Source organism: Protomyctophum parallelum (genome assembly GCF_964188405.1).
Source record: "Protomyctophum parallelum genome assembly, chromosome: 21".
Classification (NCBI taxonomy): domain Eukaryota; kingdom Metazoa; phylum Chordata; class Actinopteri; order Myctophiformes; family Myctophidae; genus Protomyctophum; species Protomyctophum parallelum.
This window is the reverse complement of record NC_139713.1, coordinates 21,474,029-21,491,585: the sequence shown is the minus strand read 5'-3', so window position 1 is coordinate 21,491,585 and position 17,557 is coordinate 21,474,029. Positions and strand designations below refer to the sequence as shown.

Here is a 17,557-nt window from a genome sequence, read left to right as displayed (position 1 = left end):
AGGAAATAGTTAAGAGATGGGGGAGGACGAGGGGGAGAATGAGAGCGGGGCGAAAGAGAGCGCCATGTTTAAAAGCTTCCTGGAAAATGTGAAATTCTCCACATTTCTTGAGCATGAATCCATCTGAATATACAGTGCATTCAAATAGTCAGACCTAGTATCACTCTGCTGTGTATTCATTATTGCACCTGTGTTCGGTCCCGCTGCAACGCCATCACATTAAGTTTGACAACAGAGAATGTGAGGAGTGATTCATGGCTGTCTGTCCATGCATGAAATGTGCTCCACTTTCCCTCTAATGGCTCCATGGTTCCGTCAGAAGTGGTAACGGCTACAAAGACACAGACCGCTGAATGGCCGAACTGTGTCCGTTGCAGGGTAGACCGATTGTTGACAAGACTAGTAAATTATGATCGCAAACACTATTGTATTCAGGGATACACGTGCGATGCACATACACTCTTTTGTTTGTAGTGGGGGCAAAACTGTTACAAGACTGGACGGTAAAATGTTGTGTAGCTATTTACAATTTGAAAATATTTGGGCTCTCAGGTGATCTAGCTGAAACCTGAGAACAATAGCCACACATTAGCAAACAGAAACTGCAGATGTAAATGTTGGCTACTTGGCTTTGCCATGGTAATGTGTGTTTCACTTCAAATTGAATTGTTCTATATACTTTACAATTGATTATTGGGGCTCCTTTGTTTTTATTGTCAATTATTAAAGTGGCTATTCTTCATAAATAATACATTTCAAAGTGATATATTGTAGTTGTATAGCAGTGACAGACAACGGACTGAAAAAACAATGCGGTATAACACGTGAGCACGCATCCGCAAGACCGCAACTGGTCGCGGCCCACATCTTCACCTTTTGACTAGTCTCTACATACTATGTGAAACTAAGGAGTGATATGAGGAAAGACACATTTCAATTGCCTTGTGTATATTGACGATTAACGTAAACTTCTACTATAGTCACACAGTAGGACCACACCCCGGCATAGTAAGGGAGAGTGAGTGGTACAGGACGTACATCCCTGTAGGAATGGAGTGTGTGAACTTGCCTTTCTGTGAAGGAGCTGCGATTGTGTTCCTCCTCCTCCTTCAATCTCATAGCGGACGCTGTTGAAGAGAGCCACTGGATACTGCTGCTCGTACAGAACACCAAACTCACTCATCACGTCCCCGGTGCGAGCTGGGGGCAACACACACACACACACACACACACGCATTAATGATGATGTATAGCATTTTTACATTATATTCAATACACACAGAAAATGCAGCACTTTTGCATTGTCAGATTCTGTTTAGGTACATACATGTGCTCACTGCTCAGAAGCTCCAATACAATAAAATGACCAAAAAACACAATCAAAGAAAGTGCAGAGTACAGAGAGTTATTGCACATCACTTGTCAGTTTGCCTGGCTATGCGGCACAAATAAAATATGTGAGCATTTCAGGTTTCAGTATGCAGCATTGGCCAAGTTATTGTTTGGGTACATCTCTCTCCCATACCTTTCCCCTCTCCCCCTCTCGCTGACCAAGCTATGGTCTGACAGCATATACTGTACAACAGAAACTGTTGCCTAAACACCCTGGTTTGACCAAAGACATCCTACTATCCTACTATAAAAGGAAACCTCTGTCCTTCTGTCCTCATCAATTGTTCTCTCTGTGGTTTGGCCAATCAAACAGATGGATGGATGGATCAGAACTGAACTCGCTCATGGGCATCAAACACTCCTTCACTATTCCCAAAGGTTATTAGGATTTCTATGGGACTTGGTAGTACCAGTTGACTTCTATGGGACTTGGTAGTATACCAGTTGATTTCTATGGGACTTGGTATTGGTAGTACCAGTTGGTTTCTATGGGACTTGGTAGTACCAGTTGGTTTCTATGGGACTTGGTATTGGTAGTACCAGTTGATTTCTATGGGACTTGGTATTGGTAGTACCAGTTGGTTTCTATGGGACTTGGTATTGGTAGTACCAGTTGGTTTCTATGGGACTTGGTATTGGTAGTACCAGTTGATTTCTATGGGACTTGGTATTGGTAGTACCAGTTGGTTTCTATGGGACTTGGTAGTACCAGTTGGTTTCTATGGGACTTGGTAGTACCAGTTGATTTCTATGGGACTTGGTAGTATACCAGTTGATTTCTATGGGACTTGGTAGTATACAAGTTGATTTCTATGGGACTTGGTAGTATACCAGTTGATTTCTATGGGACTTGGTAGTATACCAGTTGATTTCTATGGGACTTGGTAGTACCAGTTGACTTCTATGGGACTTGGTAGTATACCAGTTGATTTCTATGGGACTTGGTAGTATACAAGTTGATTTCTATGGGACTTGGTATTGGTAGTACCAGTTGATTTCTATGGGACTTGGTAGTATACCAGTTGATTTCTATGGGACTTGGTAGTATACCAGTTGATTTCTATGGGACTTGGTAGTATACAAGTTGATTTCTATGGGACTTGGTATTGGTAGTACCAGTTGATTTCTATGGGACTTGGTAGTACCAGTTGACTTCTATGGGACTTGGTATTGGTAGTACCAGTTGGTTTCTATGGGACTTGGTAGTACCAGTTGACTTCTATGGGACTTGGTAGTATACCAGTTGATTTCTATGGGACTTGGTATTGGTAGTACCAGTTGATTTCTATGGGACTTGGTAGTACCAGTTGGTTTCTATGGGACTTGTACCAGTTGATTTCTATGGGACTTTGTTGTACCAGTTGCGGTAAAGATTTCAAGTCTGCACATAGTTTGTGTGCATGGCACACTTCCCATAATTTAGTGGATGTTGAATTGTCAACAATCCATAATTTCACACATGCTGCCTAGCCTACACAGTCAAATCCTACTTAACTCTTACACTGTTTATGTCTTTAAGATTGGATTTTCCTGGGTACTGTGACAGTAAAATCATTCTTGTCAATGTAACTCTGAGAGTGTATAAATGGAACCAAATGGAGTTTAACGGACGCATTTGTACACCCACAGACACACCACTAAATCCACCATGACATCAGAAGAGGCCACCACTGCAAGGTCCAGTGTCAGCACCACAAATATTACATTTAACCCAAAATATATTTACAACAACAGTTGGCTTGTGGCCAGAAAAATCTTTCCACAGTCTGAAATCACTGAAGCAGCACCCCCCCCCCCCCCCCCCCCCCCCCACCCCAACACACAAACCACAAAATAGGACCGAATTTAAATGAGATTACAAGCAACACTGGGGAATTCATATCTCCATGCCCTCTCCGCCCCATCACTAGGAAACGTAAGGTTTGTCAGCCGATCAGTGTTTTCAGCTGAGTCAGGATGAGGAGATATGTTTGTGAATGGGGGGGGGGGGGGGGGGGGGGGGGCAGGAAGGAGCAAACAGGTCTGGTGTGGGAGGTCAGGAAGGAAAGTGTCCACCAGACAGGATAGCGAGGGAGAGAATGTGGAGGAGGTAGGATAGGGACAGTTAGGACATCAAACACAGCCTTAACCTTAAAACACAAACACTACTGTAGCAATACTACAATGTATCTCATATAATGGAAGATCCTGACTGTTAATTTAACAAATGGATACATCGACACGGAGGACTTTACTGCGTGTACAGTAGAGGTTTAATGCAACTGCACTAAACCCATTGTTTAGTCAAATCCTTTGTTATTAACAGGGTATTCCTAGAATGCATACGAGTGTCCTAATGGTTATAGCTTCAGGATATATTTTACTGGGTGTTGAATGATTTCTTTGCGTTTTTGTCTTGTGCGGCTCTTGATCCAATGCAGGTTGGCCCAATCATTTGACAACCACTGATCTAAATATTTCTCAGGAAAGTTTTGCATCCAACTGCATTAGCATTACTGTATAATTACTGTATGCTCAGTTTCTATGCATTAGGAATACTACAGTATATGTGTGTGTTTGCATGCGTATGAGAGAGTATAATTTATTACAACTGCCCTCTTATAACTCAAGTGTATGTGAAACACTTGAATTGAACAGCTGTGCATAGTGCTTACTGTTGATAAAACTCTGCTGTTATCAACAGTCCATTGTTTTAGTCATACAGCAAGTGCTTTTGAAATTAATTACAGAAACGTGTCTGCCTTGTTTTTATTACTCAGTAAATGTAGGTTCCTCTTTCGAATTTGAATGAATATCACAACAAGGACAACACGCAATGCCTGCCCTGTACAATCATGGCTGCTATTTCTGAAAACCGTACTTTCCACTGCCCAGGGCTTTGCCATGCCAGAACCAGAAGACGGGGCATGCATGAGTGACGCGCACACATGCACACTCGCGCGTACACACAAACGGACACGGACACGGACACACACACACACACACACACACACACACACACACAGAAGAAGAGAATCCTTAGCAAGTAGCAGCTCTTGTTACAACACACCACACTGCAAATGATCGTTTGGCTTGAAGCTAACTGAACAAAAAAAAGAGAAAAGAAGGCACAATTCCAAGTTAGCGAGTGCAACAGTAACAGTATTGTGTGTGTCTGTCTATACTGTATGCATTTAATGTATGTACATGTGTCCCGGCTAGCCATGTTTACGTTTATTCAGATCCCCATTAGCGGCCAGTGAGTTGGGGCACCACAATGGAAATCTGGGCTGGAATTGAACACTTTGCTTCCTGTTTCCATTACCGGCAGACAGACAGAGGGCTTCTTTGAGTATGGAATAAATGAAACGCTGCAGGTCTCACCACAGCTACATAGACACATAATATGAATTCAGTACTGTATAATGTAGGATAATTGTGGTCCTCTGAAGCTCACTGGGTAGTACGGCAGTGTGTTAAAGATGCAGTAAGTGATATTTTTGGTTGAAATAAGTGTTAAATTGCTCTATATTCTGTAATCTTAGCTATAGAGTGTTATAGTGTTTGTTCAATAAAAGGGTCTCTTTAGTAAACAGAAATTGCAATTTGATTCAATCCGGAGAGAAATTGGAATGGATGACACAAAGAAGTGAGCCGACAAATATAGTATATAATATAGAATATAGTCAAATCTTTGCTTCTGGAACAACATATTTTCAGATGGGGGTCCGCAGTCAAATACAGACAATTCTGGGGGTCCTTGACATGAAAAAGGTTGAGCTCCCCTGACATAGGTTTTTCAGAAAACTTTTAGGATTTAGAAGACTTTTTTTTAGAATCGGCCTCAGGGCTGGATGCATCACAGAGACATCAGCTTCTCGGTCTATATATCTTTTTATTCACAAGGTGGAAAGTGAATAAGTGACTTTGATGCCAAGTGCATCTTCATCAGCATCTGATGAAGATTCACTTTTTTACTCAGCACATTGTAAATAAAAAATGCATTTAAATGTCTGAAACGCTACAGTGCTTTCTTTTGTCATCATAATACTGACGTGATAGACTGGCCTCGGCAAGTTCTATTTCACCCGCACAATACTGGGAACTCAGCTAGTGATATAATACAATGAGGCAGCTGCGGTGCAATGATTCAATATGTGACTCAAGGTAGTAGGTACATGGATTTGTCGTGGTGATATTGGTGCCTAGAAATGACCCGCTGGTGCCCGGCTGTAGAGCACAGAATCGGTAACGATGGAAGTTCCATGCCCCACCCGGGCCCCTGCTATGCAATACCCGTTGTACACGTTCCACCCATCTGTCCGTGACCCTTTTATGCCCTAACTGACAGGTGAGACCGATTCAATAGTACAAGTGAGGTTTACATTCTGACACTTACAGTCTGACACTTTTGTCACATGACCCTCCTGTTCGACATGTCAACATTTCAGTTGACAATATGACATTTTTGTGAAAGTGCCATGCCACGATTTGTTAAAGCTGCAATCTATTATATGTATGTCCTATACCTGGAATTCAAACCCAGGCTTCCTGTGCAAGGGCCAACATTTACCGCTGAGCTTACACAAAACACCCACTTGGGCAGGGTTAGGGTAGATATTGCGCTTTGAGCTTCAAGTAATACCTCTTGTCAACCAGTTAGTGCTCCTATACGGTGGCCCCAGAAGAGCAGGGACACCTCCAATCACTGCAGTTTAGTTACAACATACAGATTGGTTAAATTCATGTTTATTCACACAAAAAGGATTGCAGCTTTAAGTCGGTACACCCAAGAAAGGTGACATCTTGGGGAGACTATTTTGAAGTGGTCAGGATGGCAAGCTGCCACCACCCACCAGGCATAGTGTTTTGAGCAGATGGTTACAGGGGTATGTACTACGTAGGGTTGGTGGCAACCCTTCCCGCCCTGTTCATCACCCTGGCATCATGCAGCTATTTCATGAAGGCCAGCTGACAGCCAATCACCTGCTCTGCAGTGCAGATAACATGCTGGAGCTTGTCCTTGGAATAGAAGAAGGTGGGAGAGAACCCCACTGTGATGATATTAGCAACGCTTTTATATATTGGCTGTTAATAATGTGCTGTGGGTGTCCTGGAGGCTTGGCATGGGTTCAAATCTGTCCGGACATCATAACTACACAGCAGAGTCCTGAGCGTTGATGTAAACGTAGACCCTTATAGCTTACCACTGCCTCCATTTTAATGTTAATTTTAAACTGCAGGCCGTAAATGGACCGGTATTGGTTTATCGTGCGCTCTGAGGAGTGCACTTATGCAGTTATTCATTTAATTCTGAGGGTGTAAAAGTGAACACTTAATAATATACAGGTAGATTTTTAGACTATCTGGGTTCAATTAATACTTGTTTTTGCAGTGTACTATTGCATGTCAGTTTCTCGCTCTTTGTCCTCTCTTCTCTTCCCAAAGTTCCCAGTCTCTCTCCAATGCACTGCTCAGTAAAGCAGAAATACCTGTAAAGTAATGGTTTACAAAAGGACTTGTTGGTTATGCAAATGTTGAGCTTCTTGAACTTTAGAGGGTAAAGGGAAGGGACCTAATACAGATCCCTAAGGGGACCCCGGTCAATAAAGTATAATGGCTTTAAGTTGTTAATCGAGTGAGGAAAGCAAAAACTAAAGAGATAATTGAATTATGGTGTAAAAATGGACACTGTGTTTCAAAAGTTAACTTGACAACTGGTGGTTGAGTGGGTGATGTGCTGACCACATTGTTGAGGTGTCTTCGGTTCGATTACAGCTGAGGAGCTGTGTTGGTGCATGGCTGTCCCCACACAGTAGTTTCCATGCAGGGAGGAAAGGAGATAATATAATGGATACTAGTGGCTCACGAGGTAGATCAGCCACTTTGGACTGTTCCTGGTTCCATCCCCAGCTCCCTCTGGGTTGTTGAAGTGTCCTTGAGGAAGACACTGAACCCCATGCTCCAGGTGAGCAGGGAGGTGCCTTGCCTCTTAGGCACTGTATAAATGCACCATTTACTAGGGCTGCAAAAATGGATTATCTTCAGTTCAAAGTGATTATTTGTTTGATTAATTGAATATTTGCGAGAAGCTGTTTTTCTTTTATTGGCCAATACATTTTTGATCAAATCGACTCAAAATGTTTGTATAATCGACTAAAATGTATTATTCTGATACATGTTTTACAAAACATGCACACACGCACGCACACATAATTTATTTCCCTGTATTCTAAAGATAGATACTGTGTATAGACATGTGTGACCACAGTTTTATGTGGCATTTGATAGATAGACATGTGACCACAGTTCTATGACACAACTCATGATCTGATCAGTGTGAGTTCCATTGTTGCCTTGTTGATACTATCTATCAAGCACAACTGATTAGTCTTGGTTTCAAGTATTCAAGTATCTTTGAGTCCTATAGTCTTCCTCACTAGGTTTCATCCAATGGGCGATTTACCATGTACTGTAAGCCAGACAAACTTCTAGGGCCCATTTGAAACGGGACAGTACAGGATTGTTAATGTCTTCATTATCACTGACAACTTTTTTTTGCTGGTAGGTAACAAAAATATGTTTGCCCACATGAGGCAGAGGTTGTTTTCACGGAAAAGGTTTTACTAATGACTGCATAACATAGAACATAAGTGTGTGTGTGTGTGTGTGTGTGTGTGTGTGTGTGTGTGTGTGTGTGTGTGTGTGTGTGTGTACACTCATAAGGGAGGAGATCAGTCCGTGAGAATGTGCTTCAGCAGCAAATATGAAGAAATCATCTTGATTGAGCTGTCTACTCTAAATAAGACTCCCACAGCAGAATTGCTGACCAGCGTGCCTTCCCACGCAAACACACACACGCACGCACGCCTGCACACACAAACAGGCCTGTGCTGTGCTTTATCCTGGTAAGCATAGGAGAGACTGGCAGAGTTTGAGAGAACAGAATAGTGAGTGAAGCTGCAGCGGTAAAGCAGGTAGCAACACGCCTAGGAGGATTAATAAGCACAACGCCTGTCTGGCTCATACCCTCCTTTCTTCCTTCTCTCTCTCTAACACACTGTCTCTCTCTCTCACACTGTCTCTCTCTCTCACACTGTCTCTCTCTCTCACACTGTCTCTCTCTCTCACACTGTCTCTCTCTCTCTCTCTCTCTCACTCACTCACTCACTCACTCTCTCACACACACACACACACACACACACACACACACACACACACACACACACACACACACACACACACACACACACACACACACACACACACAGCATTTCACTGCCAAGTTGTACAAGTTTAACTGTATTGGTACAAATAATTGCTTGAAGTTGCTGTACACTGCTGAGGCACCAACGTTGCATAAACCCTTATTTGTGTAGCCTACGTGTTATTCAACTTGTGATGCATAATTATAATTCTTATTGTACATTATGTTAACTCTAGTTGCGAATGCAGTGAGCCACTTACTATGACAGCAGGGGCTGAGTGTCTGTGTGTGTGTCACGCTGTGTGGTGTCACGCTGTTACACCACCGGCCCGCCACCAGAGGGCGCAGCTGTGGCACGCACGCACGCACGCACACACACACACACACACACACACACACACACACACACACACACACACACACACACAGGGCGCAGCTGTAGCACACACACACACAACCACACACACACGAGCTGCGTTCGCTTCACGCGTTTGCGCGTCTTACTTGTCTAAAATACTATGCTATGGTGCATCACCCACATGTGGCTCCCATCCTGAGGCTGGCAGCCCAGGCAACTTCTTTGGGAAACCATCAAGTCCCTAGTTGTAACCACTAAGCCAAAGCAAATAGGAACTGGGCGTCTTTATTTTCTTGAGCTCTTTTGACAAGAGTGACATTGGTGCAGCCTTGCTACTCAAAGAGACATGAGCATCCTATCAGTTCAAAACAGAACAGAATGCATCGCTCTCTCCAACTTGGTAATGCTCACTCAACTCTTATTCCGTTCCCATGCTTTGTTGAAATCACACCAACCACAATAAATCACAGTGGGAGGCTATATGGGCATTCTAAGTTTTAAATAGAAGCCAACTAAACTTACACAAACACCAACCCCGGGCCATGGGGAAACCTAGTCATTATCTCTTGTAAATAGCCATGCGTGGAGATTTGAGCTCTAGGCTTTCTTCAAGTTGGTGCACTGTCTGCAGACAGAGCAACTGAAGTGAATACTGGAACAGACTAGGCAAGTGTGGGAGATGTGACTTTCTAGGGAACTGCCTGGCATTTTAGCCTATAGGCTGTTTGCTGCTCTGTATGGAAAATAAGAGAAATAATAATAATCTCTGTCTCTTCAATAGATAGCTAATAAGTGGTTCCCCATTTTTTTTCCCACCAAGGACTCCCAAATTAATGTACAGTATTTGGTCCCAGACCCCCATCTGAAAGGACTTTGTGCTGGACCCAAAAAGAGAATATTTGTGTTTTTATTTTTTATTTCTTTAGAAATCCTCCCCCTTTTTAATTTTAAATGGCAAATTTTTAGAGTTCACATGTAGCTCTTTAAATAGCATATCTTTAAAGTTCTTCAAATGATGTAGCTCAGGCTCAGCTATTTTCGAATAGTCAAAGTATAAAATAGAGTTAAAGCTGTTAAACTGTTCTTCATGTTGCTGGCGACCCCCTGGAACCCCTTTAAAGGACCCCTGGTGGACCACCAGTGGTGGTCCCCCCGGACTCCGCTTTGAGAACCAATGCTATGTATGTGAGTGATACTCAAGTCAAACGGTGCTCTCTTACCTGTGATCAATTCACGCTTGCTCTCATCCAGATGAGAAGACACGACGTCTCCCATGGCTACAGCCTTCAGGTGACCGAGGTAAGCCTCCCAAATACCCTGGCCAAGTGGGCTACCCCAGGTGAGGTTTCAACACCGCACTATCACCTCAGATATCTGAAAATGGTTAAGTGATCCACTTTAGCTTCCCCTCCAACAGATCGTTGTAGAGTGGTTCTGTACGATGGTATATGATGCAGATGCGCGTCTATAATCCGTCTCGGTTATCCTCCTCTCCAGCTCTCCAGTCCGTCCTGAGTCCCGTGATTGACTCAAATGAGAGCAGCAGAGCACTACAGAGAACCAACTAGCAACTTCAGTGAACTTGTGATTATGTATTTCTGTAGTTACTTCATATAGTATCAGACACAGGACAGGACACACCCTCTGGGTATCAACGTGTTCTGCAAAAGGAGTGGCTACAGCCAGTCTGATTCTGTGACTATTCATATTGAAATTAAGTGGCTCGGTCGTTTCGATCGACCTTCACAAGACCGTTAGGCTACTAGGTTTTTTTTTTTTTTAACATATCGGCCAAATATTTTCTAATAACATATAGGCCTATACCTTTATCAGATCAGTGATCATCAGTGCATTTTTACCTTTTATGAATCCCTTTAGGCTAGCTATTAGGCTATTTTCACAGCACGTGTGCTCTATAGTCTAATGTCAATCAAAGTCACATGCAGATGCAGTCAGTCCAACAAATGAACAATTAGCCTAAGTCTAAGAGCAATCTTACAATCAATGTAGGCCGGGCCTACACGCACAGGGAGCTCCCTCGTCCCTCTCCGAATTTGAAGAGACACAGCGCCATCATGTGGACCAGACATACGGTACATACAATTGATCCACTGTCCAGAACGTTGCCGATATTTAGGCCTACTGTGGCGTGTGGCCTCTGGGCTAATAATAGATCATCATAATGATTATGGCAAAATAAGGCAATTGGCGCGTTTCACTGGGCATTTATGAGAAAAGTCAAAAAGAATATTTAATTAAAAATATAAAAACATTTTTTGGCATCATCTGCAAATAATTAAGTTGACTTGATTGATTGACATTAAAAATCGCCTGTCAGCTCAAACCCAAAATGCAATAGGCTACTTTGTTTTCAAGAGTGTTGCTGTGCACAAATTTCGGTAGAATTACAAATTAAATGCAAATTCTCTAGCCTACTTATTCCATTTCTCCCCCTCTATTTCCCTTTCCAATTGTATTTGTCTATACATGTAATGCCAGCGACGCTATTCCAAAGCCATTTTCAGCAATGGTATTATAATGTTTTCGGTGGGTAGATCTTGTTGAGCTGGTCATTTTGAAAGTAGCTCTCAAGTCAAAAAAGTGTGGCCACCCCTGGCCTATAGAGAATAGTAGAGACAGAAGGGTCTGAGACGCTGATTGAATCAGTGTCAATCAGTGTCAACTGATTGATGCTGAAGCCCCTTGTCCATAGCAGGAGACACCACTGTAAAACGTTCGCTTTTGTTTGAAAGGACACCACCAATGTGTGTAAAGTCACTGCTTTCAACTGGCTAAAAAAAATAGGCTAGGCCTACTGTAGCTCTGGTCTGGTCCATATAGCCTTCTACTGAAGGCTATGGACCAGAGCTAGGTCTACTGACTTTCTGACAGACAACAATATGTCTCTGTCAAAAAACACAGAATCAACTGATATTTTTGAACCAAGTAAATAATAATATTAATAATACGTTTCTAATGTTCTCACTGGGGTAGGAATAAATACAACGTTGAGGAAGTTCATTTTTGAGCGCAATGAAATTATTTTTTGAGAATAGTCAAATTGTTGAGGAGGACTATATATAGGCTACTATTCTGGAAAGAACACATTATCCTGGTCGGCTTTCAAATAAAGTCTGCTGTTTAATAACCTTATATATGGGCCAGAAAATAAGTATAGCCTATATGCCTAAATTAAGACAAAACAAAGTTTGGTATAGGTTTATGATTGCAGCTACATTAAATCAACCAAACAATTTTAAATGCTACAGATGGAGAATGCATGCTGTGTCTTTTCCAATTTAAAGGACAGTGAGCTATTAGTCCTGTGAATTAAAAACATCATCATTTTAGCTTATAAATGTGTATACCGGTAGCCTATTTATACCACCTTTATTACTACCACCATTTTAGCTATTGTATCCATTCCACCTCACATGGAGCTGGGGTGTTTCAGGGGAGGGGAGGTGTTCAGTTGTTCTCAAACATATCACCCCAAAATAAGTGTGTGTGTGTGTGTGTGTGTGTGTGTGTGTGTGTGTGTGTGTGTGTGTGTGTGTGTGTGTGTGTGTGTGTGTGTGTGTGTGTGTGTGAAGCTAGCTTCAAACTCGTTTCACAACTAACTACTTCCATCTGGTATCACTGTAAGTGTAACCCAATCGCTGAAGAAGGCAGGCCCTTTTTTTTCAAGTTACTTTTGATTGATTGATTGAAATATTTATTAACAGTTTGTAGAATTTACAGTACATTTTAAGCACAAACTCAATACAAAGACTGTCAACTGTGAGTGGACGACCCAATTAAGCATTACACTTGTTTACAACAGGGTCCACATTGTTCAATTCATCAAAACATTTAAAGACATACAAACATTTAGAGACATACAAATAGACATTTCTATGTAGCTAAAGTACAGAACAGGAATTCATCATATGGGAAGCAAAAAAGGGAAAAGATACAATATACAGTGAGGGAAAATGGGGGGGTGGGGGGGGATTCAGATTTTACAGAGGCCAGTTTCGAATTGCAGCCATCCGTAGGTGCCCTTTGAGAGCGGTTTTGAAGGAGTCAAGGGATTCACATGTCTTAATGACTGTTGGTAGGGCGTTCCACATTTTGGTGGCATAGGAGCGAAAATAATTTAGTCCCTTGTTTGTGCCGAATCTGGGTTGTACATGGTTTGTTGCACTCCCTCTGGTGTTGTGGGTGTGGACTTCGTTTACATTAAGGAAGTATTTAGACAGGTACATGGGTATCTTGGTGGTGTATCGAATCTTGTGGACCAGACCCATTGCAAGATGCTGTACTCTGTCGTCGACCCTAAGCCATCCCAGCCTGTCAAAGTGGGCAGGGGTGAGGTGGGTTCGGGGGGTGAGGCCAAGTAGGAGCCTGACCAGTTTGTTTTGGGAGGTCTGGAGCCTTGTTTTAAGGGCCTTTGAGGTGCTGTGGTACCAAGAGGTGGATGCATAGTCAAAGAAACCTTGTACGAGGGCTCCTGTTAAGGTCTTCAAGGTGTTTTTGCTGACCAGTGAGGAGATCCTGTAAAGGAATCTTGTTCTTTGATTGACTTTTTTGATTACGTTGGTGGCCATTTTATGACCGGAAAGATTGGCCTCCAGGATGGAACCTAGGTAGGTAATTTGATCTTTTCGTGTGATAATATTGTCACCCACTCTAACCAAGAAGCCATCTGCCTTGCTGAGTTTACTATTTGATCCGAAGAGGATGGATTGAGTTTTTCCCAGGTGTAAGGATAGTTTGTTATCAGCGAGCCAGGTGCAGATTCTACCGAGTTCAGAGCTGAGGGTCTTTTCAACCTGCAGTTTGTTCCTGTCCGAGACCAGCAGTGCTGAGTCATCTGCGAACAGGAACAAGTTGCAGTCACAAGCTGAAGTCATGTCGTTAACATAAATTAGGAACAGTAAAGGCCCTAGTATGCTTCCTTGTGGGACGCCACAGCTCACTGGGAGGGGAGGGGACAGTGTTCCGTTCACCTCCACCATCTGTTCTCTCCCCTCCAGGTAGGATTGCATCCAGCTCACTGATGTGCTATCAAAACCAATAGCTTTAAGCTTGTTAACCAGTATGGAGTGGTTCACGGTGTCAAAAGCCTTTTGGATGTCCAGCATGACCATGCTGGGAGGTGATTGGCAGATTCCGTCCGTAGCTGATGCTGATTGGTCCGAACCACGGCCGTCTCGGTTCATTGCTACTAGCAGTCAGCGATTCCAGATGGAGGCTGTGTTGTGAACTTGTGAATCAATACCGCCCCCATCTGGCGGAGGCAGGTTCCTTGACCCCTCCTGTGACCCCAAACAATGCTGGCAACAGGGGAGTCAGTCAGGGGACAGTCTATCTATCTATCTATCTATCTATCTATCTATCTATCTTAGAGGTGTAACGAATACGATACAGTATTTATTATAACAGCATCGATTTTAATGTCAACGATCTAACTATATGCAAACAGCAACATATCGTATCGTTTGACTTTGTATCATATATAATCGTTTTACAATGCAAATAATCGATTGTATCGATACTTCAAAGGCAGTCTATTACAAAAAAAATCTGACCTGTCTGAAGTGAGTGGTGCACTACTGTACTGTACAAGCCCTCCTCCCTGGCCTGTGTGTCTGTGTGTAAAGCCCAACAGCAACACACACCGTATGCGAACGCCAACAGCTGCCTCCGTTATTTTCAGTGAACCTATCCCACACCGGCGGCGTCCGACGCGCGTTCACGCCTCGCCTGACGCTCCGATACGCCACTGTTCTATTTTCCAGGCGCGGCAACGCCTGTGCCGTGTCGCTGCGCACCTCGTGTGTGTTGGGCTTTAGGCTGTGCAACAGTGACACTTGGTGGTGAACAAACGCTATAAGTATAACGCTATTTTCGTGCTCGGACACAGCCAGGGCAGGGACAGACCCAGGGACCCAGCCACACACATAGCTGTCTGGTTGCACCATAGCCCTGGTCCAAGGTTTACAGCGAGCCTCTCTCTGACGCCTTGTGGAAGTACCTTCCACAGCCCTCTGGTCATATTTCCACTCCCGTGCGCTGTTTTTCTAATACCAGCAAATAAACAAAACGACGAAACCACTCACCGAAATAAAGCCTGCTAGACCTTGGTAAAAGTCTATTCTCGAACCTGGGAAGCGTCTGAGGTCCCCAGTTTCTCTCTAAAATGCACTTTGTGCCATTTTAATAACGCAATGTACCCTGAATTTAACTGGGTCACGCTATCCTACACTCGCGAACCGCCAGTAATGTGATCCTGGCGGTTCGCGAGTGTAGGATAGCGTTACCGTCCTTAAATTCAGGGTACATTGCGTTATTAAAATGGCACAAAGTGCATTTTAGAGAGAAACTGGGGACCTGAGACACTTCCCAGGTTCGAGAATAGACTTTTACCAAGGTCTAGCAGGCTTTGTTTCGGTGAGTGGTTTCATCGTTTTGTTTATTTGCTGGTATTAGAAAAACAGCGCACGGGAGTGGAAATATGACCAGAGGGCTGTGGAAGGTACTTCCACAAGGCGTCAGAGAGAGGCTCGCTGTAAGCCTTGGACCAGGGCTAGTTGCACCACTCAAAAGTTGAGGGAGAGAGGGAGCGAGGGATGGATGGATGGAAGGATGATTGCACGTATCACAACTCCACGATATGGGGAGTGGACTAGCCAATCGTATAGCGAGACTGTCGTCCCTCCAGGTTATGGGGTGAAGACTCTAGCCAATCGTAGCGCCGCCGCCGTCCCTCCAGGCTATGGGGTTAAGTCTCTATAGCGCTCCAATTGGAGGCTGATCCGCAGTCAGCGCCGATGTGAGGGGTACATAGTGGGCTACAGACAAACCGCAGGAGAGAGACGGTCAGACACCCAGCAGCATCACATCATGGCACCCATTGGACTAAAGGCGGTGGTCGGCGAAAGTAAGAATTCTGTTTTTCTTTTAAACGTAGCCTTTATTTATGTTTACCTTTATCTATATCGTGAAACGTTGGGAATTGGTGCGGTGGTCGAGTGTGTGCGCGCGTGAGACTGCGCGCGTAGGCTACATGTCTGCTGTCTGTGTGCAGTTGCGTCTCCCCCTCAAGGATGCGGAGATGATGGGACTGTATATGCTCGTAATCTCACTATTTGTCATATAGATTATCTATAGATGAATGCTGTATATAGGCTATACTGTATGTTGCTTCAGCGGTGACGATGAGGATACATTGTAGTAGCCTGTTTTTGTGTGGAATATGACCCGAGCATAGCGTATTGCTTTGCGGTTTATCACCAATGAAAGATCAGAGCATCTTCCCAGGGAAGGTGCACCGTGTAGCCTATAATTCCTTGCGTGAGGCAAATAGCCCACAGAAACGTCCATGCACTGAATGATACATTGATTGTAGGCTACCCAATACAAAGACCACATGTTGTATCATAATGTAGCCTATCGTTATTATAATTGGGTTTTTTCTGACTATAGGCTATTGATCCAAGACGGCTAAAGGCCTATATATCAGTGATAGGAGTTGCAATAGGCCTGCAATATATATAGGCCTGGCTGTGTGTGTTATCTTCTAGTCTTCACCCATGCAGGCGCGTTGCCCACACGCCGTTTCGATTACCCAGGTTAAGCTGCCTCACCCCTATGATGGATCACTGATCTAATACGTTGCGTAAAACATCAGCATCCAAGCTGAACAATGAACCACATAGCCTATTGTGCTCTACTGCTCTTATAAGGATAGCCTACTGTAGTTAACCGTCGGATGTCACTCCAAATGACGTTGATTCGTTGTAATGGCGCATGCTTTGTTCCCGTGCACACAATTAGAAAGTTCTCTGACTAGAAATCCGCATTTAGTGTGAGCTATCACCACCACCACACACACACACCATCCAAAACCGAGGATCCATCCGTATAGCTTTTCAATCGCCAAGCCCTTTAATTGCACCATGCACCAAATAGGCCTACATTTTTTAGGCTGCATCATTAAAGCACTCAACTGACTGACACCCCCACGCCTGATTTTGGGAGGCTGCAGCTGGCCATGGTAGCTATTGCTAATTGCACGTGATGCACAGTACGAAGGGAGGCCCTCTCTAGTTTATTTTATTTTGATTGATTGATTGATTGATTTATTGAAGTATTTATTAACAGTTTGCAGAATTACAGTAGCCTACATTTATAGCACAACTCAATACAAAAACTGTTAACTGTGAGTGGACGACCCAATAAAGCATTACACTTGTTTACAAGAGGGTCCACCTTGTTCAATTCATCAAAACATTTAGATGTACAAATATACACTTCTATTTAGCCAAAGAACAGGAATTCATCATGATGGAGGCAAAAAGGGAAAAGAAACATATACAGTGAGGGGGAAAAGGGGTGTTGAGATGCACCAAATCTCCTTACCTCATCAATGCTGTGTAGGGTCAACAGGGTGCAGCTGGTACTTCTGGTGACAGATGTGCCATAAAAATGGGTGGGTGGGGGGGAATAAGAAGGGGGGGGGGCTTTTAAAAGTATTGTGTAATGCATTTTTCAACGCTCACTTCAGGGTATTGGAGACTACTATTTAACAGGCTTCTGTTATTTACCTTGTGTTCATTTGTATGGTACCTATAGTA

At 43.4% G+C, this 17,557-nt stretch overlaps 1 protein-coding gene across 1 annotated transcript in view; it reads right to left on the bottom strand.

Moving 5' to 3' along the window:
* The window catches only part of niban2a (niban apoptosis regulator 2a), a 34,119-nt gene extending 23,633 nt beyond the window's left edge, over positions 1-10,486 (bottom strand). The window contains exons 1-2 of the mRNA XM_083794184.1: positions 10,157-10,486; positions 1,070-1,200 (exon numbers count right to left, since the gene is read on the bottom strand). Coding sequence (XP_083650310.1) covers positions 1,070-1,200; positions 10,157-10,211 — 186 coding nt within the window. The 5' untranslated portion in view covers positions 10,212-10,486. The remainder of the gene's footprint in view (positions 1-1,069; positions 1,201-10,156) is intronic.
* Positions 10,487-17,557: the final 7,071 nt, after the last annotated feature.